This window comes from Sinocyclocheilus anshuiensis, unplaced genomic scaffold (genome assembly GCF_001515605.1).
Source record: "Sinocyclocheilus anshuiensis isolate Anshui unplaced genomic scaffold, SAMN03320099.WGS_v1.1 scaffold902, whole genome shotgun sequence".
In the NCBI taxonomy this organism is placed as follows: domain Eukaryota; kingdom Metazoa; phylum Chordata; class Actinopteri; order Cypriniformes; family Cyprinidae; genus Sinocyclocheilus; species Sinocyclocheilus anshuiensis.
Genome location: NW_015537974.1, coordinates 724425 through 748557, shown reverse-complemented (window position 1 = coordinate 748557; position 24133 = coordinate 724425). Strand labels below are relative to the sequence as shown.

The 24133-nt window shown below is 35.3% G+C and overlaps 2 protein-coding genes across 2 annotated transcripts in view; both read left to right on the top strand.

The window, feature by feature from the left end:
• Nucleotides 1-1846: 1846 nt before the first annotated feature.
• LOC107671911 (tyrosine-protein phosphatase non-receptor type 6-like) lies at nt 1847-19668 on the top strand. The gene is made up of 14 exons (XM_016464921.1): nt 1847-1980; nt 3765-3959; nt 8730-8910; nt 10762-10878; nt 11345-11470; nt 13377-13473; nt 13606-13685; nt 13791-13937; nt 14044-14178; nt 14686-14840; nt 15414-15481; nt 18073-18224; nt 18859-18932; nt 19436-19668. The coding sequence occupies exons 1-14, from the start codon at nt 1847-1849 to the stop codon at nt 19536-19538; spliced, it is 1764 nt and encodes a 587-aa protein (XP_016320407.1). The 3' UTR covers nt 19539-19668.
• A 1447-nt stretch (nt 19669-21115) lies between these two features.
• Nucleotides 21116-24133, top strand: part of LOC107671900 (retinol-binding protein 1-like) — a 4348-nt gene continuing 1330 nt past the window's right edge. Inside the window, exons 1-4 of the mRNA XM_016464912.1 lie at nt 21116-21481; nt 22853-22971; nt 23268-23333; nt 23499-23600. Of these exons, the coding sequence (XP_016320398.1) occupies nt 21406-21481; nt 22853-22971; nt 23268-23333; nt 23499-23600 (363 nt within the window). The 5' untranslated portion in view covers nt 21116-21405. The remainder of the gene's footprint in view (nt 21482-22852; nt 22972-23267; nt 23334-23498; nt 23601-24133) is intronic.

Genomic DNA, 24133 nt, shown 5'->3' with positions numbered 1-24133 from the left:
ACTAAAACCTTTTTTTTTAGCATACAATGCTAGCCATGTGGTGCATTATGGCAGGTAAGGTTTTACATATGTACCTTAGGCCATTTTGGTGTAGTAATAATAATAATGTAAATTATGCAATTAACAGCCCATAACATATGTCAGGTATGTGAGTCCTCGTGTTTATTTCTGTGTGTTTGTGTTAGTGAGAGGGGGAGGTCTGGAAACAAGGAAGTGCAATGTACAACTAAACAAAATGGACTTTAACTGTTAGCCTCAATGACACCTGGCCTGTGAAATCAACCTGCGAGGAAAAAGGCATAAAAGAAGAAAGACAGGGAGCAAAAGAAAGATTAAGTTAATTCAGAAAGCCATTGGAGAGAAGAAGCAATAAGAGGTCATTTGCATTTCATTGTCATTGTTATTTTGCACTATACCTGTAGTTCCACTATTTGACTCTTGTAGTTTCAAAGGTTGAGCTGGATGTTTGTCTGATAATGTCTGATAATTAGTTATTGACAAAAAGAACTTAAAGGAACGGAAATTCATCTGACATCTCTGTATCTGTCTATACCTCTCTTGTTTGCTTTCACTGTTTTATGAAAAAGCCACAAAAAGGAAGGAAGAAGTTTGTAACAGTGTGTGAGAGAGTGAGAGAGGGAGGGACATACGACAGGCTTATATACACTGTCAGGACGACCTGCTCTTCAAAGCACCGAAAACTGTTTACATTTCGAGAGAGAAGGAGAGGCAAAGCGGGCAGGTATGAAGCCGCTAGACAAATGATTATGGGCTGTGGTTGGTTGTGTGGAGGAATTTCACTGCACTGGTTATAGAAAGAGAGAGGCAACTGGGAAAAGTAGAGGATGAGTGCTGACGTATGACACGAAGAGAAGAAGTCTTTACTGCTCTGGATTATTGTGTATGCCTATATCATATCTAATATAATATTAATGTGCATTCAATTCTTTTTCCTTTTGACGGGAAGAGGAACATTTGAAAAAGGAAGATGGTCCGGTAAGTTGAGACAGACTTTGCACTTGTCTCTTGTTCCAATCTTGTTCAACTTCTCATCTTCCCCTTTTCAGTTTTGCTACTCTTATGTTTTGCACCACAGACTCTTATTTGTGAGTCTTGCCATGTGTTTTTAAAAAGGCATTTGTGTGTGTGTGTGTGTGTGAGCATAACTGCAATGTGCAAGGTATATTTATATGCCGATGCATGTCTGGCTGCACGTGTATGTGCATTTCTGCAAATGCACTTGGTGGTTTGGTAGGCCTTGGTAGAGTGTACTTGTTTTTGCATGTGCTTCGCCATAACACACACACACACACACACACACACACACACATATCGTTTACCCTCTGTACCTATAAAGTAAAGTATTTGGACACTTTTTTTAAATGCATGAATATATTTGCATTACATAACTAAATTCAAAATCATTTGGATCAATGTGCAAACAAATAATGCTAGAGATTTTCTCAAAACTTAAAGTTTTTTTTTTTTTTGAAGTTTTCTGAGCCATTTTTGCAGTTAAATTTAAACGTGTCAAGATGTGGATGTTTTAAGTCAGTTCCCCTCGAGTTCAGACAGGTGTTCTAACCACAGGTGTAGTTCATCATATTAACTATGCATGTGTTACACTAATATCGCACTACACTGCTACAAATTGTGCAAATATTTTGTCTTTTTTTTAACAACATATTGCTTTTTATCATTTAAAACCTAATAAATGTATTTTTGTGAAATATTTGGCTTGCGTCCAGTTAAGTTGTCCACAAACAGTATGTTGTGCCATTCATGTGAAACCACTCTTTTACATGATCATCTCTAGCATGTCTGACTCTAACATAGGCTCATTTACATGTTGAACAGGTGGTTTCACAGAGATCTGTCTGGAATCGACGCAGAGTCTGTTTTAAAGACCCGAGGTGTCCATGGCAGCTTCCTGGCCCGACCCAGCAAGAAGAATGTGGGCGATTTCTCCCTGTCTGTTAGGTACAGCACTTTCGGTTTGATATGATAAAAATATCTATCTTCAGCCACTTTTTATGTCATTTAGAGAAAATTTGGTTCTTAGGATAAGCTGAGGTCAGATTGGGTGATAGATAGCCTTCATAGCTTTCCGTTACTTTCTGCTCTAGTAAAAGGAAGCCTTTCTGTGTTAGCTAAAAAGCAAAAAACTCTTTTTATTTACTGAATGTTTCTGTATTTGACTGGTTTGAGCTTTTGTCTTTGTTACTCTGATTTGTCTGACGGTGTTTAGTTCTAGAGCTTGTCAAGAAACATTTATATACTTCCCTACAAACCAATTATTACTTTTTTATTACACTTTTTTTTTTGTAATAGATGGCAAGCCGCTTTTTTTTCACCAGACAGACTTTGCACACAATGTGGGAATAACTATTTCATTATAAGCTGTGATAATTTGGTTCTGTATTTATATAATATGCATCCCCTTTTCTTTCTTTTCAGAAGCTTTGTGTGAGTTGTGGTTTTCTGACCTATAAAAATATTAATGGACATGTTTTCAAGCAAATGTTTTTTGTTTTTATTTTCTTCTTTTTTCTTTTACTCATTATCTGCCAAGCAACTGTCATTTCAGTTTAGTTCACTTCACATAACAATGCAATAATTCACACATTTGTCTATATGTGTTTTTATTCATTTTCATAGACTGTAAAACCTAATTTGCTTGTTTTGCATATAGACTATGTAAATATGCTCCGGACATAAAATAGCTTTATTTCTCTTTGATCTACTTAATATAAAAAGTGTCTGCTTAATAACGGAAAACATCAATAAGCTGATTTGTATAATTGCATGTGATGTATGACTTGGATGTTGTCACGCAACTATTTGATGTTACTAAATGCCAGTGTAATGTCAGTTCATTTTTTTAAAGGGCAAAGATCCGTGTCAACAGCTCAAAATTGGCACATGTAATGCCGTATGATTCTGACCATTATATTTAATTTGTTTTATTCTGAAATGTTGTCTATACTTGCAGTTCATAACAATGGTATATTTTCTGGGTGTAGCCTGGAAACTAATCACACTTTTTTCAGTTTTGATATTTGCAAATCAATTGTGTTTGTATGGTTTTGTTGCCATCTTCATTTAACTCTTTTGTAGTTTAGTAAACCTTTATTTAGGGGTAAATTACAACATTAACAACAATAATTGAAATCAACTGTTACTAACATTCTAATTTAGAGCAAAATTCTTTTTCAGATTTTATGTACAAGCTTTTAAGCTTTTAATTAATAGGATATTATAAAGCTGAAAAAATGAAGGGAGAGAGGAAGTGAATGGGAATGACTGGGCTCAGATTTGAACCTGCATTCCCATGAGTCCTCCATTTATATGTTACTGTGTCCTCTTTAATGCGCCACATACTGTATCTGATGTGTTGTTTAGTCTGGTTCCAAACCCCGTAACCAAATCTAGTTTGCTGGCATACTTGAACACAGCTATTTTTGGAGAGCATAATGACTTATTCTCAGGAAGACACACTTGCGAGGATGAATATGTGTAATCAGTATCTATGATGGAAAATATTACTGCCATCGTCTGTGAAAAAGACTTCAGACACTCACGTAGAGTTTCTACATACTTTGTGAAGTTACTATTACTCCATTTCCTGTGACATTATGTTCTCTTTAAACCAGTTTATGTTTGGGGACCTGGATTAATTATTATAATTAAATTGTATTATAATTCAATTTTACTGAGCATGATGCATCATCAGTCCTCTTTTCTTCTCTTCCTCTATCTCTCAGAGTGGGAGAAATAGTCACACACATTAGGATTCAGAACACGGGTGATTATTACGACCTGTACGGTGGGGAGAAGTTTGCGACTTTGGCCGAGTTGGTGGAATACTACACTGGAGATCATGGAACTCTACAGGATAAAGATGGGACTGTTATTGAGCTCAAATACCCTTTAAACTGTTCTGATCCCACCACTGAGAGGTAAGCCATAATATTTGACCCTTCATCCTGAAGATGTACAGATGTATTTACAAAATAGCTAATACAAGCAGTTTTATTTGACTTCGGTTTGATCTAATTTGTTTGTGAGACTCTTATATACCATATTTCAAAGGTTTCTGTGACATTATTACCAGTACAGGTTTTTAGGATGAGTTTCATCTGTGTTTGCTGTCCTTGTCTATGCATAGTTATATCCACTTTCTCAATCATGTCAAATATTCTGATTATGAAGTTTGCATAGGTTGCGTATGGAACTATTCCATTTCAACTATTCCACTCCGTTTGCTTTTGCTACACCATATCCCAATTAATGAGGCCCCCAAACACAGATACATAGATACATAGAAAGAAACACATACACATTATATTCATGCTTGTTTATACTGCTTACTGATATTGATTATATTGACACAATGAGTGACATCAATCATTGTTGTTGCATTCGTGCTGTTTACAGTTGGTTCTACAGTTAGGTTGTTATTTTATTCATATCAGCTGGAAAGTGAAAAAAAAAGTGAAAAACTTAAAAGGTCAAAGTCATAATGTGGCATTTCCAGGTCTCATATTATGCTACTTCACTGTTTGAAGTTAAACTTAATGCAGATAAGCGCCATTTGAGTATTTGGAAAATCCTGCTTGCAAATTTATATTTAGTCTGCTGCTGTAGTGGATCCAATAGTCAAATTTCCATGTAAAAATATCCACAATATTTTGGACATGGAAAGTCTTTTGACTCATAAGGCTAAGAATTTACATTTATTTTACTGTTGTTGATAGCCTATCGGTAAAGAAAGTTTTTCCTTTTTGAGAGTGTTCAGGCATTTTGTAGATTTAGCAGTGGTATTTTATGTAAATTTATCTGTTCAAATACTGTTATGCTAACTGAGAGCCTCAACTTTTATTTGTGGCAGATAAATGCTACTCAAGCTACACAGCAAGCTAACAAAAGTGGTTAACTACAGAGCTTCAATGTACTGTAATTAGTTTTTGCTACTAGCTAGTGTGGCTAACTAGAGAGCTAATAGTTCATAGTGTAGCTAAGCTACAAACAAAACAAAACAAAACAAGTTAACTACGTTGAATCTAGGCCTAGTTAGTTAGCCACAAGTAACTTTCCCAACACTGGTTGCTATGCCAAAAGGTTAATGGCAAATTAATGGTAAAAGTTGTTACTGACTGTAATACTGCCACAGTAAAATTGTGCACACAAAATGTCACCTCAGAGGACTTTCCATCCCTGCTGTTGGTGTACTGATTTTGTAAAAGCATTTTGTTAGCAGCACATGATCAGTCATTTTATCACACATTGGAATTCTTCCACATTCTACTTTCAGTTACGTCAGAAACCGAGGAACAAAACTTGATACAAATCTCCAAAATTCTTTCCACCACTACTGTTAATCTTATCAAATAAAGAGTAAAACCAAACAGCAGCAGATTCATTTAGTTCAGCAAGAGATATGTTAATGTGATCAGCAAGTATAAATCATTTAAGATGGTCTCTTTGCTTTATGATTACACCAAATGCACATTCAGTCTGCTACTACATCAGAATCTGATACGATTTACATCTGACCATACAACTGGAGAATTTTACACACTATACTGTATCAGTTTCTCCCGTTTATATGGATCACAGACACACAATCCTGGACCAGCATTGCTAATCATAAACTTTTTAACATGCCTAATATAAGATAGACATCACTTTAGTTAACCATACTTGCGTTTAGGTTTGTGAATGTTGGCTGTAATAATAAGGAATGAAAAATGCATGTTATGCACGGATATTTCGGACTTCATTAATTTTTTCTCTATCAGTTTCCCTTCTTTGTCTGCACACAATGTCTGCATGGTGCAAAAGAAAAAAACTTAACACATATAAGTGTGAACTATTTCAGATATATTTTTATATTTAATCTAATGCAGGAAAAAAATGAACAATAATTCACTAAAATTAAGACTGTCTAAATAAAAATGCACTAAAGCTGATTAAACTAATGATTAATCTAATGATTAATGCACTGTAAGTTAAAGTTAATTTTTAATCATTATAATTTGTAGTAATTATGAATAATAAATAATATAATCCTTTTTAGAAGACAATAATTATAAATTAAAGTGCATATGTCTGAAACTGCTAGTACAAATTTTGCATTCTTTCATGTAATTACTTTTTTCAGTTACAAATTATTATATTATATTATATTATATTATATTATATTATATTATATTATTATTATCTGCATTTTGAGTAAAATGTTGAATTGAATTTCAGTACATCTTAATATTTGGTTTGTGACTTTTACCCAAGTTGCATGAGCTCCACAAGTTTGTGTAAAACCTGATGATCATGTCCACAATGATCAATAGAAGCAAAAGCATCTGATGATCAGTGTCATGAATTTGCTTATTTGATTAGTGACTTAGAAATAGTGCAGTCTTGAAAATTTCTTATTCGTTTTATGCTACAAAATATGGTGTGTTGTTTTTAAAATCCTAAATCCTGTTTATTTTCAGGTGTACGTAAAATCTTGAATCCCAGATTTCAGTGTGGCCTTTTGGATCCCAAAGCTTCACCATCTTGGTCACTGATTTTTCTTGAAGTTCTTTATTTCATTTTGATGCACCTTGAATTGCAGACACACTCCACCCCTCCCTCTGCCATGTGTCTGACTTCCTCTTCTCAACTGTGGTTGGAAACTTTAGTTTTGACACATTTGCAAACAGTGACCAGACCCATTCAGGCCTTCCTTCATCTCTCCCCTGCCTTTCTTAGCTCTTTGTCCTACACACTTCTGTCTATCTCTTTCTCTTTTTCTGGTCATGCTCATGATGAGCTGCTTGATGGGTGTTGTTTAACGGACAGAGAACCTAAAGTATGCAAACTGAAGTCACAGGCAAACTCAGTGTAACATTTTTGTCCCATAAAAGTGTTACAGTGGCTTAGTTTGTTTACGTGTTACCAACTGCCCCAGAGTGTGTTTTTTGTCATGGTTTTAACACCATAGAACTTTCTGGAACATTCTTTCTGGTATTTTCTAGAATTTAGAGATATTTAATGAGAAAGTTATCGCGGAAAAAAACAAACCATTCTGTCATAATTTACTCTCCCTAATGTCGGTCCAAACCTGTATTACTTACTTTCTTCTGCGTAACAAAAAAGATGTTTTCTGAAATCTTTCAACTGTTTTTGGCCATACTGTGAAAGTCACTGGGGTCCAGAACAACTGACTTTCATTGAAAGAGTGAATGCTTACATTTAAAGCAACTTAAATGTAGAACATGGTCACCAGAGACTTACACATAAGAGTTTCTATGTTGAAAGAAAAGTATGTTAAGTATGTAAGTAAGTCTATCACGCAAGTTATGATACCTTGGAATAGAATTTGCAATGACAGATAGTGTAATGTATATACATTTGACATTCATATAAAATATTGCTTAATGAGCCTGTAACTTTGATCACAAGACCAGTCTAAAATTGAAAACATAAAAGAGCAAGAATAAAAAATAATAAAAATCTAAAAAGATTGAGATGCACTGAAAATATTGTTGATTTTGGATGATTAGAAACACAAAGATGTCTGATTGCATGACATGGTGTCTTAACAATAAGACAGTTGTCCAGCTGATATGTGTTCCAGTCACATATGCTTAACTTTTGGTCACATGGATATGTTTAGTAAAGACAGAGAACTTAAGATTTGCATTAACAAGATGTAGTCAACTAAAAATATAAATTACACTATTATAAATGTAGGGGTGACTCCACCTTTTGGTAGCTGCCCCAGTCTCTGGAATGACTTGCCTATTTCTATTAGATCTGCTCCTTCTTTGTCTGTTTTTAAGTCAAAGATAAAAACCTATCTTTTTGAGGCTTTGTTGGCATATAACAAGTGATAAAGCATTATTGCACTGTATTTTAGTATGATACTGTACTGTTTTATCAATTATTTTAGTCTGTTTTGTAGTGTGCCATTTTCTATTTAACTTGTTTTACAGCACACTGGTCAACTTTGGTTGTGTTTAATAAATAAACTTTTTATTAGTGTTAATGTTGTATTTGTTATCATAAATGTTTTTCATTTAAGAATATAATGATAAAGTACATGATTATTTATTTATATTTTTTACATTTATTATTATTCAGAAGCAGCAAAATCATAATTCACCGGTTGTAATTGTCAAAGAGCAATCATGGAAGAACCCCCAGAAGGGCGATTTAGCAAGCCTCTCTTTTTTTTTCTCAAGAGAAGAGAGAAGGAAGGACAAGCTAAAAATACACCAAAGTCTCGAGTCAAGAAATCTTGTCATCAGAAAATTTTCCGACCGCAGTACAGGAAGCTAAGATGTAGAAATTGAGAACTGAGCCCAATTGTTAACTAAAATTTTAGTATGCTAGAGCGTGAGGACTGCCATACTTTTGCATCAGGATCCAAAAATGGATTGCTAATAAACATATGCACACTGGAAATATAGATGTGACATAAATGTTCAGTCTCTTGCTTTTGTGTTCATGGCTGCATTGGTTTGTGGTGCAGCTGCATTTGGCTCGCTTTTTATTTTTAGTCCTTTAAACCTTGACTGGTTTGTTTGCATCAGAGACCTCAATCAATTCATGTTATGCATGCAGGAAATACTATTCATATATAAATAACAAAGTACGTTTAACTACATCTTTTTACTTTTTTCTATTATGAGAACATCTAACAACTACTTTCTCCCCCTCTGTTTTTGTATCTTCAGGTGGTACCATGGCCACTTGTCAGGTCCCAATGCTGAGAAGCTGCTACGTGAGCGTGATGAGCCTGGGACGTTCCTGGTGAGGGAGTCGCTCTCCAAACCAGGAGACTTTGTTCTGTCTGTGCTCACCGATGATATGACCAGTGCTGGTAGGAGGGTCTCCCACATCAAGATCATGTGCAATGTAAGTGCTTGTGCATGTGCTCATACATGAATGTATTTTTATATGTTCTCAATTAATTTGTATATATATATATGAAATTTCTGTGTTGCCCCTTATCAATACAAAGTAATCACAAAATGAATAGGATTTATGCTGATTTTGTTTAAGAGTGTTTCAAAGGGCACTATTGGTCATTTAGATATAGAATAGAATAATGGATCTAGTTAAGAATGTACTTTTGTATAGATCTTAACAACTTGATCAACGACACAGTATTTAAAGGGATAGTTTACCCAAAAATGAAAAGTCTGTCATCATTTGCTCACCCTCAAATTGTTCCAAACCTTTTGTTGAATTTGTTACAAAAGAAGAGATTTTGAACAATGTGGGTAACCAAACAATCCACACTGTGGAAGTCAGTGGGGACCAACAACTGTTTGGTTACACGCATTCTTTAAAATATGGTCTTTTGTGTTCAGCAGAAGAAAGAAAATCATACAGGTCTGGAACATCACCTTGAAATTGTAAGGTTCTATCTGCATTCTGAGTGGTTTTGAGATATTGAGCTTCAAAATGTTTGCATTCCACACCTTTTTGCTTTCTAAATAAAAAAGTTAAAAATTACATAATGTAAAGAGGTTGTCACAGAATAAGAATTTGTGAATAACTCAATTTGGGAAAAAATGTCAGATAGAAATGTATAACTCCATGGTGATGAAATAACAAAAAGAAACAAATAAATAAACCTGCTTAACTGGCAATATATTTTGCACTCTGACAGATATACATATGACATTTGTACAGATTCACACAGTTTGACATACATACACATAAACATGTTTGACATACTTAAAGATAGGAACAGTAAAGCATTTAAATACATATGGTACACACATTATGACATTGATTCACATGAAAAACGCAGCTGGACTTTGAGTCATGAGTGTGTGTGAGCAAATGGCAGCGGGGGTGGTCATGCTCCACTCAGGGCTCTAAATAAGCACTATTGTTGTGCTGTTGAAATGAATGGTAGAAGAATATGACCAAGGGAAAATCAGGTCAATGCACTGCCTGTCAATTGTTTATTATTCCACTGGTATGTGCGTATGCGTATGTGCTTTAGTGAGGTTCAAAGCAGACAAAACACCGTCGTTGCGTTGTTGCCCTCTGAGCAGATTAACAGAACAAACTGTGTTCTGTGAAGACGGTTCTAATCAGCTCAGAGAACCAAACAATTCTGTTAAGGCCTTAAACCTTTTAAATCAGCCTATGCTAACCCTATTTTATCTAAGAAAATGTAAGCTCTCACCAGTGGACAGCTTCTGTTAATCTGATTTAAAGATACAGGAAGCTTTTGTGTTGCCGTTTTGGTGATGTTATTTAAAGTTTAATGAAAGAGCATTCTCACAGGTTGTACTATTCAAATAAAATCCGAACGTCCATTTATGTGTTAATTTTTGATAAGGATAGCATTAGCAAATTTTCAAGCAAACCTATTCAAAATGTTTGGTTTTAAATAAAACATATGCTTTACAAGATTACGAGAACAGGTTTTTGGACATTTTCAGCACAGATGAGGCACATCCGCTTAAAATGACCTTGGCATGTTGGTCAAAAATAAATGCAGTAATCTCAAAGGAAGTGACATTCATGAGTAAAACAAAAAGTATAATATGCTTTCTCACACAGTATAAATGTTCCTTTAAACAGAAAAATACATAGCTGTCTTGTCTTTATATTTTAATAATTTTAATAACTATTTGGAGGTCAATTTTGGCATCCAGTTAAGGTGCCAGTGAACCCCATGTTACCCTTGAGTATGAATCCAACTGACTGGTTAACTTTTAATTTCTTATGCATGTTGATTTTCAGAATGACCGTTACACAGTTGGTGGTAAAGACATTTTTGACACATTGGCAGACCTTGTGGAGCATTTCAAACGCTCTGGTATTGAGGAGTTGTCTGGGACAATGATTTACCTCAGACAGGTAAGGAACATTTGTAATGAGAGGGGTTTTTTCATACCAACATAAATGTCAAGCAAGATGTTCAACAAAAGCATCAGCAACTAATCAGCTACTGGTATTAACCACAGCACTCTGGAAACTGACTGTTAGGTTTGGTCATGTTAACTTATACATTTTGAGAAATTAAGCTGAAATGTTTCAATCTAAAACCTTTTTAAAAATGTTGTAAGAAAGCTGAAACTAAGAGCATCTGTTCTGCTGAGGTAAAGAGATTTGACTGGAAAAAGAGTTATTTATTAGTGTGACAAAATGGCACATCACAAAGAACTGTGGGAAGCACCTTTAATGTTGTGATTAATCTTCGCCCTTTCTGTCTGTTTCTCTCCTCCTTTCTGTTGTCTGTCTACTACTCTTTTCTGTCTGTCTGTGTTGATGTCTTGCTCTTCTCCCTGTTTGCATTTGTTTTGGTGTCTACCCTTTTCCTCAGCCTTATTACTCCACAAGGTTGAACGCAGCTGATATTGAGAGCAGAGTAAAGCAGCTCGGCCAGACCTCAGATAACATGGACGGGGCTGATAAAAAGATAAAAGCTGGGTTCTGGGAAGAGTTTGATGTGAGTGGCATGTTTAAAGGTTTTTCACCACCTGCTGTAGATGAATCACAAGTTGTTAATGCATTAGAAGCACAGCAATATTTGATGAACACATTGTGGGATTTATTTGGAAAATAACTATTTTGAAAATATTGCAGCTATGCTAAATTGAAATATTTTAATATGGAATTCCTGCTTTTCATTACCTGTTTTATACTATGGACCAGCCTAAAAAATACACGATTTGAGCTAAACAAATCATATTTATGATACCATTTTTGTCAGGATTTATGTTATTGAATCAACGAGAGCATCAACTTGCCTAGGAGAAACCACAATTGCAAAAACAGAAAATAAATCAATAAAATAAATGGAATGGAAAATTAAATAAAATTAAAACTCTTCAGATTAGTTCATGTAAGTAAAAAAAGGTTTAATCCCACACAAGTTTTGAAAGATTTGTGTGGTAGTTTTGGGTTCGCAGGCTGGAGTTAACAAGTTCACACCTCCCAACAGCAGCCTGTAATTTCTTAGGCCACAATAGAGGCTGTATTTCCCATTCAGCATAATCCATTTTTGCCTTTGTCCCACTTTTTGATCTTTCAAAGCAGTTAGATCTTAAGAGATAATTATTTGGATTTATTTAAGAAATTAAGAAATTAAATATAGATTTTTTTTTTCATTTTGTATTTTTACATTTTTATTTTATTTTACATGTTTTATTTATTACATAAAAGACAAAAAGACATGAAGTCGCAGGCATGTGTTTTATTGCCATCAGTTTTTTTTTTCACATCGTCTACATTGCATGAGCTTCTGATTAAAGTCAATTAATGCATTTTTACTGTCTTTTTTGTACTTATAACAATTGGTACGGGTTGGCAAAAATAATTTGATCAACTGTTGCTAAAATTAGTGCGTTCGTACTAAGATGATCTCTGGTCGTAGTAAGTTTAGACCACATCCAAACAGTTGTTCAGAGCTACTCTCAACAGGCAGGATGTGGTCATTTGTAGGGCTGTGTATCACCAGCAAAGTCACGATACGATACGCATCACGATACATAGGCCACGATACGATAGGTATCACGATACAGGACTGCACTGAATTTCACCTCAGCAGAATTTAGTAAAACAGCTGTTTATTAAACACTGCATACTGTAGTGCCATTTCTGCATTATGAAGGGCCTCCATAACTGTACCACAGTTCAATATAGGTAATGGCATATGTTTCATGTTTACATTGTGCACTCCCCACCAGGTACAATATTCTGATTGTTTGCATATTGTTTTTAAGAAATTAAAGCCACAGCTTCACTGTTAATAGAGAAACGCGGCAAAACGGTGGTAATTCATACATACACAGCCTCTCTCTCTCTCTCTCACACTTTTTTGAGAATAGAATATTTAAGTGGAGATCGCTAAACTTTAAGCTTACCAGTGTTTTCAGAAAGCAAGCGCGTTTATCCACAGTGGAGAGAGAGAGCTCGTGCATATGGTTGCCAGGTTCACAAAGATAAGTAGCACACAGATATTTCCGTATTGCGCAAGTGGGAAGATCTGTTTCGGGGATTACGTCTCTTTATACCAGGCAACCCTGGTTGTGTTCCTCTGCGGCCAGATTAAACCTTGCTGTAGCCTATGTATTATGCTCTAATCATTATTTTTTAGAAACCTCGCACTTTTCTACTTTTTTTTCGACATTTTAAACTGTGCTCTCGTATTCAAATTAAGCGCGGTCCACTGCTGCACACGTGCCACAATATCGATACAGGGCCAGCTGTATCGATACTCGTATCGTCAAATCTCTGTGACGATACATCGTCGTATCGATGTATCGAACACAGCACTAGTTTGTACTTTCTATCTTAATTTCTTGTACTATCTGTGCTATCTCTGATCTATAAATCTGTTTTTCTGCTTGCAGGCGTTGCAGAAGTTGGAAACTAAGGTAACGAAGAACAGAGATGAAGGAATGAGACCAGAAAACAAAAGCAAAAACAGATATAAGAACATCCTTCCCTGTGAGCAATGAATCTGATCACACTGCAGTAGTTCTTTGAAAAATATATAAATGAAATATAAGTTTAGTAGTGATAAGTTGCATAGATTTTGACAGTTTTTATAATAAATATTCTAATTTCTTCTCTTTTCAGTTGATGACACTAGGGTTACCCTGCAAAACGCAGATCCCAATGTTGTCGGCTCTGATTACATCAATGCCAACTATGTTATAGTACGTCCACAACATAAATCACAACATAATCATAAATCTCTCAAATTATTTCGTTAAACCCTCTCTTTTCTCTCCTCCACTCTTTCTATATGTCTTTGCTCACAGAACAAATTAATGGATATTAATTACCAGAAAGTTTACATTGCTTGTCAAGGCTGCCTCTTAACAACTGTAAACGATTTCTGGCAAATGGTATGGCAAGAAGAGTCACGAGTAATTGTCATGACAACAAGGGAGGTTGAAAAAGGACGGGTTAGTAATTGTTGACATTCTTCCAATTTATAATGAATTCTATTTTTAACATTTCAAGGTCTAAAAATATACAGTTCTTTTTTGTTGTTGCATGCGCCCTCTGCAGAATAAGTGTGTGCCATACTGGCCAACTACTGAAGGAGAGTCAAAGGAAGCAGGCAGATATGTGGTGACGTTACTGTCTGAGAAGGATGCTTCTGATTACAAGATCAGAGTGATGGAGCTCACAGCACCACATCGGGTAAGAAAACAGTCTTTTCAATACCTCTGTGCAACCATTCACACACGCACACACCACATTTCTGCATACAGCACCTGCGGCCCAGATTCTGTCCCTATATGTCATTCTCTTTCAATGCATTTCATACCTTTGCCTTGATAAACCCGTTTGAAGAAAAGAGTATTGTCTCTTTAAAATATGGCCTTTCTGTTATTGACAAACACAGCACAGTTGCATTATGGCTAGATCAAAAAGTCAAAAGGTAAGACCACTTTAGGACTTTAATTTTAGGATTTTGAAAAATTTAAGAAGAACAACAACAACAACAAAAAAACTTAAGATTAAGACTTGAGTGCCTAAAAATGGAAATTTATATTCATTTTTAAATGCAGTTTGTATTGAGTTTTTCTTGAACACTAACTCTTACAACTAACAATGTACATTAAAATTATCTGTAACAACATGCCAGACAAATATATATATAGTAAGTAAAACTAAACCAGAAATTCTTGACTTTTCTGATACCAGAAAGAGCCAACTCGCACCATTTGGCACTACCAATATTTGAGCTGGCCTGATCACGGCGTGCCACAAGAGCCTGGTGGAGTGCTTAGCTTTCTGGAGCAGGTCAACATCAAACAGCACGAACTGTCTTCAACTGGACCCATGATCATCCACTGCAGGTACTTACTCACAAAAAAGCCTCTTATAACTTCATCCCCCGCTTGGGGGCATCATGAGCATAAGACATGCTATTTCATGCTATTTCAGATGTCCATAAAATATACATCTGAATATTCTTGACATTTTATGGGCAGCATTGAACACTGATGCCGGTTTAAATGCTGCTTATCTTCCATTTTACATCTTTGGGAAAAGCCATAATTCCTCTTTTTGTAGTCAACTGGTTACTCCAAATTGTTCTAAAAAGTAAAGATCATTTAACATATGCAGTTTTTATTTTATTATTAACAATGAGAACAACAGTGTAGTACATTTCATGTCTTGGCAAGAAATGTAATACACGCTGACAGTCTTAGGCAGGGAGGTTTAAGCAGTTGTCACACGACTCAGCATTTCGTAATCACAGTACATGCTTGAACTTTTCATGATCCCATACTTCCCACTCTAAATCTTTAAATTAATAGTTTGTTTACTCTTTAGTATTAATGTGCTATGGGATATTCAGTGTCTCAAGACCTCTGCAAGCTTGAAGAGATAGCTTCAGTTATTTGTTGCTTAATGTGTTTTGGCAGTGCTGGTATCGGACGAACAGGAACCATTGTGGTGATCGACATGCTTATAGATACCATTGATGCTAAAGGTGAGTTTATATCACTCTGCATTAAGGTTTTTGATGTTTTCGTAGGCCATGTCCACACGTACACGGGTATTTTTATAAACTGAGTTTTTCCTTTTTCCGTTTAAAAAAAACTCTCCGTCCACATGAAAACACAAACCCATGCTATGAAGCACTGTCAAGAGCATGCCAAACCAACATTTGAAGAAAAGAGTATTGTCTCTTTAAAATATGGCCTTTCTGTTATTGACAAACACAGCACAGTTGCATTATGGCTAGATCAAAAAGTCAAAAGGTAAGACCACTTTAGGACTTTAATTTTAGGATTTTGAAAAATTTAAGAAGAACAACAACAACAACAAAAAAACTTAAGATTAAGACTTGAGTGCCTAAAAATGGAAATTTATATTCATTTTTAAATGCAGTTTGTATTGAGTTTTTCTTGAACACTAACTCTTACAACTAACAATGTACATTAAAATTATCTGTAACAACATGCCAGACAAATATATATATAGTAAGTAAAACTAAACCAGAAATTCTTGACTTTTCTGATACCAGAAAGAGCCAACTCGCACCATTTGGCACTACCAATATTTGAGCTGGCCTGATCACGGCGTGCCACAAGAGCCTGGTGGAGTGCTTAGCTTTCTGGAGCAGGTCAACATCAAACAGCACGAACTGTCTTCAACTGGACCCATGATCATCCACTGCAGGTACTTACTCACAAAAAAGCCTCTTATAACTTCATCCCCCGCTTGGGGGCATCATGAGCATAAGACATGCTATTTCATGCTATTTCAGATGTCCATAAAATATACATCTGAATATTCTTGACATTTTATGGGCAGCATTGAACACTGATGCCGGTTTAAATGCTGCTTATCTTCCATTTTACATCTTTGGGAAAAGCCATAATTCCTCTTTTTGTAGTCAACTGGTTACTCCAAATTGTTCTAAAAAGTAAAGATCATTTAACATATGCAGTTTTTATTTTATTATTAACAATGAGAACAACAGTGTAGTACATTTCATGTCTTGGCAAGAAATGTAATACACGCTGACAGTCTTAGGCAGGGAGGTTTAAGCAGTTGTCACACGACTCAGCATTTCGTAATCACAGTACATGCTTGAACTTTTCATGATCCCATACTTCCCACTCTAAATCTTTAAATTAATAGTTTGTTTACTCTTTAGTATTAATGTGCTATGGGATATTCAGTGTCTCAAGACCTCTGCAAGCTTGAAGAGATAGCTTCAGTTATTTGTTGCTTAATGTGTTTTGGCAGTGCTGGTATCGGACGAACAGGAACCATTGTGGTGATCGACATGCTTATAGATACCATTGATGCTAAAGGTGAGTTTATATCACTCTGCATTAAGGTTTTTGATGTTTTCGTAGGCCATGTCCACACGTACACGGGTATTTTTATAAACTGAGTTTTTCCTTTTTCCGTTTAAAAAAAACTCTCCGTCCACATGAAAACACAAACCCATGCTATGAAGCACTGTCAAGAGCATGCCAAACCAACAGATGGCGATATAATCTCAACCGTAAAGCCATGCCGGCCAATCAGAAGCCTGAAAAAGTCTCCAGTAGGCGGAGATAACAGCGCAGGTGCCGACATCACAAGCCAAAAACAACGGTTTCGCTGTCTACACGATAACACTGCAACCAGATTTTTTGAAAATCTTCACCCTGGCAGGCGTTTTCAAAAATTTTCAGTTTCAGTGAACTGGTGCTGCGTTTGCGTGTGGACGAACGGCCTAACCGTGTAGAAAAAGCTGCGGTTTTAAAAATAACCACGTTTGTGTGGACACACTATGAAAAAAAAAACTGCTTTCTGTGAGACTTTAAAAAGTCAGCATCCTGGTATCCGGAAGGTTGCTGGTTCAGTTCCCCGCTGAGGCAAAATATTGTACCCTTTGTAGCCATTGTACCCTTCAGAAAAGCACTTAAATCCTTAGGGATTGTCCCGGTAATACCTTCATGGTACCAGTCTATGGCAACATCACGTGAAAGGTCATAGGCTCGATTCCCTGAGAACTGATGAACTCATTAAATGAATACCTTGAATGCGATAAAAGTGTCTGCTAAATGCGTAAACATATAAATTCTCAACTCAGTAGAGAAATTAGTGTATTTAGGTTGATTTTACTCAAACCTCTGGAATCCTGTGAATCCTAGTTTTTAATTAAGTCCAGCTCTTAATGAGAAGTTTACAATTTTATTTAAGCTTAAAAACATTCTAGAAAGGTCAGTACTGTTTCAGTATTCATCTTTATATCAAAACATTAATGAACGTTACCATGGCAAAACTATTGCAACTGAGGGTTAATGCAGTGCAATCAGATTGATTAAATCATTATAACCTGTGAATGTCCTCAGGCTTTCTGGAACCTACATTATGTTTAGCTAATATGCTTCCCTTCCAAATAGTCCAGATATTTTACACAAATCAATACAGTTAGTCTTATAATCTTATAATAGGCTTATTCTTAGATGTTGCAACCACATTTCACATGAACACCTCAGGGTGGTACTTCAGCCTAGATCCTGGATCAAACATGCTAGCAGTTTTTGCAAATTAATCTAAAGATGTTGTTTTTGTCAGGTCTGGACAGTGACATCGACATCCAGAAGTGTATTCAGATGGTTAGAGAACAGCGGTCTGGCATGGTGCAAACCGAAGCACAGTACAAGTTCATCTACTTGGCTGTGCTACAGTATATAGAGTCGACTAAACTCACACGAAGGGCTGTCATGGTAAGAAAATGGCTGAGGATCATGGTGAGAGGTTTCTGAAATGCAATAAAATGAATAAATGGAAATTAAGCCAATATTTGGTTTGAGGTCAGTAAGATTTTTTTAAAGGAATTAATACTTTTTTCCAGCAAAGAAGCATTAAATAAAAAGTGAATGTAGATACATTTATAATGTTACAAAAGCTTTCTATTTCAATGAAATTCTGTTCTTTTAAATTGTCTATTAATCAAAGGATCCTGGAAGAAAAGTGTATCACAGTTTCCACAAAAATAATAAGCAGCTCAGCTGATTTCAATATTGATAAGAAATGTATCTTAAGCAGCAAATCAGCATGTTAGAATGATTTATGAAGGATCATGTGACACTGAAGCCTGCAGTTACTACAAATTGTAATAATATTTCATGATATTACTGTTTTTACTGTATTTTTTGGTCAAATAAATGCAGCCTTGGTGAGCATATGACCCCAAACTATTGAAAGATAGTATATCCATTTGCCTTCAGAACGGTTCCCATGCAATATCTTATCAAAGTCAACACTGTAAAAAGGGAAGATAAGACTGATATCCTGTGTCTCCCCTCTGTTGTACTTAGTATTGCTATTGATTTTTTTTTTTTTTACTTTCTGTTACAGGAAACAGAAACCGAATATGGAAACCTCTCAATTCAGCCTAAACACCAGAAGGCCAGTCGCAAAGCCTCTGCGAAGTAAGTAGACTTCTGCTTGTAGTGTATCCTCAAATACTCCCACAATCATCCAGAAACATTCCTCTCACATCCCCTTATCTTTCCCAAACCGATGACCTGTTAAGTAGGCCGTTCAAAGATCTCTCAGTCACACAGCCATCTGCTTACACAAGCTTTTTAGAAGCCTTAGTTGTGCAATATCCCATTGAAAGAGAAAGGGAAGGATTGAGTTGGATATTGGATATCTCAGATCTGGTATTGTTTCAGTTTGATCTTGCTCTAATCACAGAGTTGAACTAATCATTGGCTTACTGGACAATGTTTGGCAAGCCTCTTTCTCACGTTTTTGTGGTTTGGGTCAGTTAATAGCTCAAGCTGCTGACAAAAACATTAAAACTTTGAAACATTGAAAACTCATTCACTCCTTTGTTCCTCTAGAAGTTGGGATGGGTTATGATGACTACTGTAAGTTAGTGACTAATCACTCAGTTATACTGATTTCTTTTCTTTTTCCCTTTTTTCAGAAAAAATGAAGACGTTTATGAGAATCTGGGAGCAAAAGGAAAGAAAGATGTCAAAAAGCAGCAATCGGAGGATAAGAAGAGTGGATCTGTCAGGAAACGATAAAAAAAAGAAAAAAGAAAGAAGATGAAATTTAATTTTGCTTCATGATTGTACAGCTTATTTTAAAATACATTTTCAGCGGTTTTAAAGAAAACTATTTGATCTTATCAAACAAATCTTGCTATGTTTTTTTTCTATGTGCATTTGTTAATTTTTTAATATTTAGTAAAAAAATTTTTAAGTAAATTCACTGAATTGTAATTGATATAAATCATCCACTCGTTCTCAGTTTTAATAAAATTCTAGTCCAAAGACTGTTATGCCTGGCCATTGTTTATCTGCTGTAATAAAATGAAGGCGTGTTTGCATAGAATGTTTAAATTTCCGGGATGTTATTGTAACGGTACGGCCGAATGGAAAGGTTGATGTCCTGGAGAGATGATAAGCACAAACTCTGGCCTGATGCCAGAGAGAGGGACCTGTCTCATTCATATTCTTTACATCAGAGAGCTGTAGACATCCCACTCTAAAAAATGGTGGGTTATTTCAACCCAACCTTGGGTCAAAAATGGACTAACCCAACTTTTGGGTTAAAAATTTAATTAAAAAATTTAACCCAACGGTTGAGTTAGTCCATATTTGACCCAAAGTTGGGTTGAAACAACCCAGCATTTTTTAGAGTAGGGTCAAATGTGGCCCTTGATCAGTGAACCCCATACAGGCCTGACCTTGTTTAACACAGACGCACAGCGGGAAAAAACATTAGGAGAAATGAATAAACTTTACAGAGCGCCACATGAGCAACAGAACAAAGTGTGTCAGAGAAAAAATGTGTGAGAGAGCATGGTTTGATTTTGAGGTACAGACCTAAATTATGAATATTATGATTGGGTTTAAAAATGTTTTGTTTTCAGTGATACCCGACTTCTATCAAACTCAGAAAATTAGATGAATTATTATTCATCCTATTATTGATCAACTTTTTTTTTTTAGGATTTAAAATCACATTCTCACCTTTAGTAAGTATAGCTAGCATCTTTCAACTGCGATTTTGCTTATATACTAAATGCAATGGGTTCACATCGTTACAAAAATGTAATACTATTATTATTAATAATAATATAAAAATTGATCACTGAGATACAATTATAGCTTTTATTATTTTAATTAGTTTTACTTTTTCAATTTTTAGTTAAAATTTAAGTAGCTAATGTAGTTTTTGACAGTTTTTTAAATACGTTTTAGTTTTCTTTAGTACATCAAGTAAATTAATATGCGAAATGTTGTCTTTTATTTCAGCTAACGTTTATTTAATTTCAAGTAACGGAAATATTTTATTTCTTTATTTTTTTCCTTACGATTTCATTAAATAAAAAGTGCAATAATTGCAGATTTAATAAGATGACGCGTAAGCTGCATATTTTAAAGAGGTAAAATCACTATATCTAATTCTTTTGTGTGTATTTTTATATATTAAAGTGACTATTTGACAACTTCAGGGAAAACTTCAACCTACCTGTAGCACCCCTATTGCCTGCAAAGCGATCCCCAAATCAGGGAGGATTTGGCTCTTTGCTCTGTTCGGAATTGAACTGGTTAGGGAGGAGTCAGACGCTTTTGGGTTTACTTACAGATGACGAACCGGAGCTAGGTCTTGGAGCATTGTGTAACGCAACATCACGGAATAAATTCCCGGAAACACTGACCACAGATTCCGCTCGGTGTCTTCACGTCGCGACGCGTGCTGTTAGTAGGAAACGGCGTCAATCGCGCTATAATTTAACCAAATTAACTAGCGAACAATGCAATAGGTGCTGCCTAGAGACACGGATAGAGATCCAGACAGATAACCAGAGGGAAAAGTGAGCCCACAGAGCTACAGATCACACAAGGTTTGGTTGGATTCGTGTAAAAAAAAAAAAAACAGAAAATGTCCAAACCTAATTATACTGGCATTTACCACATGGTTTCCCAGGAAAATTTTGAAGAATATCTCGCGGCTTTGGGTGAGCAACAATATATTTTATGTTGTTGTTTTTTTTTTTCTCAGTTCAGCAGTATAAGAGCTTATAATCAGTGAACTGCTGTAGTAGGCTATATAAAGAGTCTATTCAAAACGAACCACAGTGACTCACTTTGATTGTAACTTGATGCTTGTGTTGACTGTGATGTTCCTCTTCCATCTGTCTTCAAACATCTGTGAACATGAGGATGATGTACCTCTTTTAATCTGGGTGAATGTAATGAAATACAGTCCAATCATCTTCTTGCCGTGGGGAAGAAAGCCTAAACGAGATCATAGCAATTTAGTTTGTGAAGAATACAATTGGAAAAGTGAAGACATGTCTGAATTTGTCCCTGAACCCTTTATCATATCCATATTCATTGGATAAGACCTTGTAATGCTTGTCTTATCACGTTATACATGGTGTTAAAGGGTTAGTTCACCTAAAAATAAAAATGATGTTGTTCCAAACTTGTATGTAGCCTTTGACTGACTTTCTTTTGTGAAAAAAGTTATTGAAAATTTATTTTCAGTAACTTGTTTGTCACTCTTTTTCATGCATTTGGAATAATGGAGCATTCAAACTTAAAATCAGCATGAAAGTATCATAAAAGCGATTCACACAATTAATGCATTATATTCCAAATCTCCTGAATTCATACAGTAGCTCTGAGTGATGAACAAACTGAAATGCAAGCTGCTTTTCACTGATAATCTTTTACCACTGTGAGTGTGACCAGATCATTGAATCAGTGAGTTGAACTCGAGATCATTCTTATTTCAGAACAAATCATTTAGACTGGATATGTGAACTTGCTCAACTGATTCAGATTGATTTCATTGTACTGAAAAGTATTTCTTCACTGTAGAAAAAAAACAAAAAAAAAAACGTTTGGTATATATATATATATATATATTATTCGGTGTCTGGAGGACAATTATATAAAGTAACAAATGTAAAACTGGACTAAAAGTTTTTGATAAAACTATATGAAGTTTTTTCAGCAACATAAAATATAAGGGGAGTACTAAAATTGAGTGACATTTATACAAATGTAGGTGATTCAATGAGAGATGGGGCTTTTGTGGGCAACATTGATAAAAGAAAGGTATCTAAAGCACCAAATCAGCATATTAGAATGATTTTGTTGAGTTGAACTCGAGATCATTCTTATTTCAGAACAAATCATTTAGACTGGATATGTGAACTTGCTCAACTGATTCAGATTGATTTCATTGTACTGAAAAGTATTTCTTCACTGTAGAAAAAAAACAAAAAAAAAAACGTTTGGAACAACGTGAGGTTAAGTAAATAATGACAGAATTTTCTTAAGTATGCTAATCGTTTAATCTCTCTTTCTCTCCTCATCAGATGTTAATTATGCATTAAGGAAAGTCGTCTGCATTCTGAAACCCAGCAAACATATTGAACACGATGTGAACACTGGAAAAATGAAGATTAAGACAGTCACCACCTTTAAGAACTTTGACATGGACTTCACTTTGGGACAGGAGTTCAGTTTCCAACATTGATGATAAATTAGCATATTAGAATGCTAATTTAGAATTTCTGAAGTATCATGTGACACTGAAAATTCAGCTTTGCTTTACATGAATAAATTAAATTTTAAAGTATATTAAAATAGAAAACTGTTATTTTAAATTGTAATAATATTTTACAATATTACTGTTATTTTACTTTTATCAAATAAATGCAGCCTTTGAAAGGATGACTTTTTTTTGAAAAAGAGAAGATTAAGACAGTCACCACCTTTAGGAACTTTGACATGGACTTCACTTTGGGACAGGAGTTCACTGAGGACCTGGGACCAGTCGATGGGCGAAAGTGCCAGGTGTGTGTGTGTGTTTTTATATATTTTTTTTTCCCTAGTTTACCCATTTGTAATGTATTTGTGAGAAACACACAGGCCCCTTTAAAAGTAACATCAGCCAGACAAAGGAGTGTGGAAAGTGTGGTATGTGTGGCACTAATGGATAATGTTCTCCATATGTTTCAGACCACAGTGAATTGGGACGGTGATAAATTGATCTGCGTGCAGCGAGGAGAGAAAGAGGGCAGAGGCTGGACACACTGGCTAGAAGGAAACCTCCTCCATTTGGTAAGCAAACAGGGTTTGTCCTGGGCCAGGAAAACTGCTTTATATATATATATATATATATATATATACAATATTACTGTTATTTTACTTTTATCAAATAAATGCAGCCTTTGAAAGGATGACTTTTTTTTGAAAAAGAACTACATCAAAAAAAAAAAAAAAAGTTTTATTTTCAGTTCTTTTCATTTAAAGAAACAGTACATTCATTTTAGGAATGGTTTCAATGAACCAACCTGGAAATCAAGGCGTTATTCAGAAGCATGGTGGTGATGGGACCTTCTCTGAATGTCTTTAGTTCTTGGTAGGGATGTAACGATTAACCGCAAGCCGGTTGAAAATCGATTTAAATATGTGACGATTCTAATCGGTTGAGATGCTAAACAAATCGCGATTCAATTAGGGGTAGGAGTTTATATGAATGTATGTCTGAGGGGAACCTACTGTCTTTCGATGGTATTTTTTCTTTTCCTCTTGCCTCTGTATAATGCATATCAGGGCTCCAGACTCATTCTTCCCACTGGTCGCTCTTTTGC

Bases quoted from the DNA above. Each gene is read 5' to 3' on its own strand.
- LOC107671911 (XM_016464921.1), top strand. From the start codon at position 1,847: ATGTTGAACAGGTGGTTTCACAGAGATCTGTCTGGAATCGACGCAGAG. The intron at 8,911-10,761 runs GTAAGTGCTTGT...GTTGATTTTCAG, and splicing joins ACATCAAGATCATGTGCAAT to AATGACCGTTACACAGTTGG. The intron at 14,179-14,685 runs GTAAGAAAACAG...TTCTGATACCAG, and splicing joins AGCTCACAGCACCACATCGG to AAAGAGCCAACTCGCACCAT.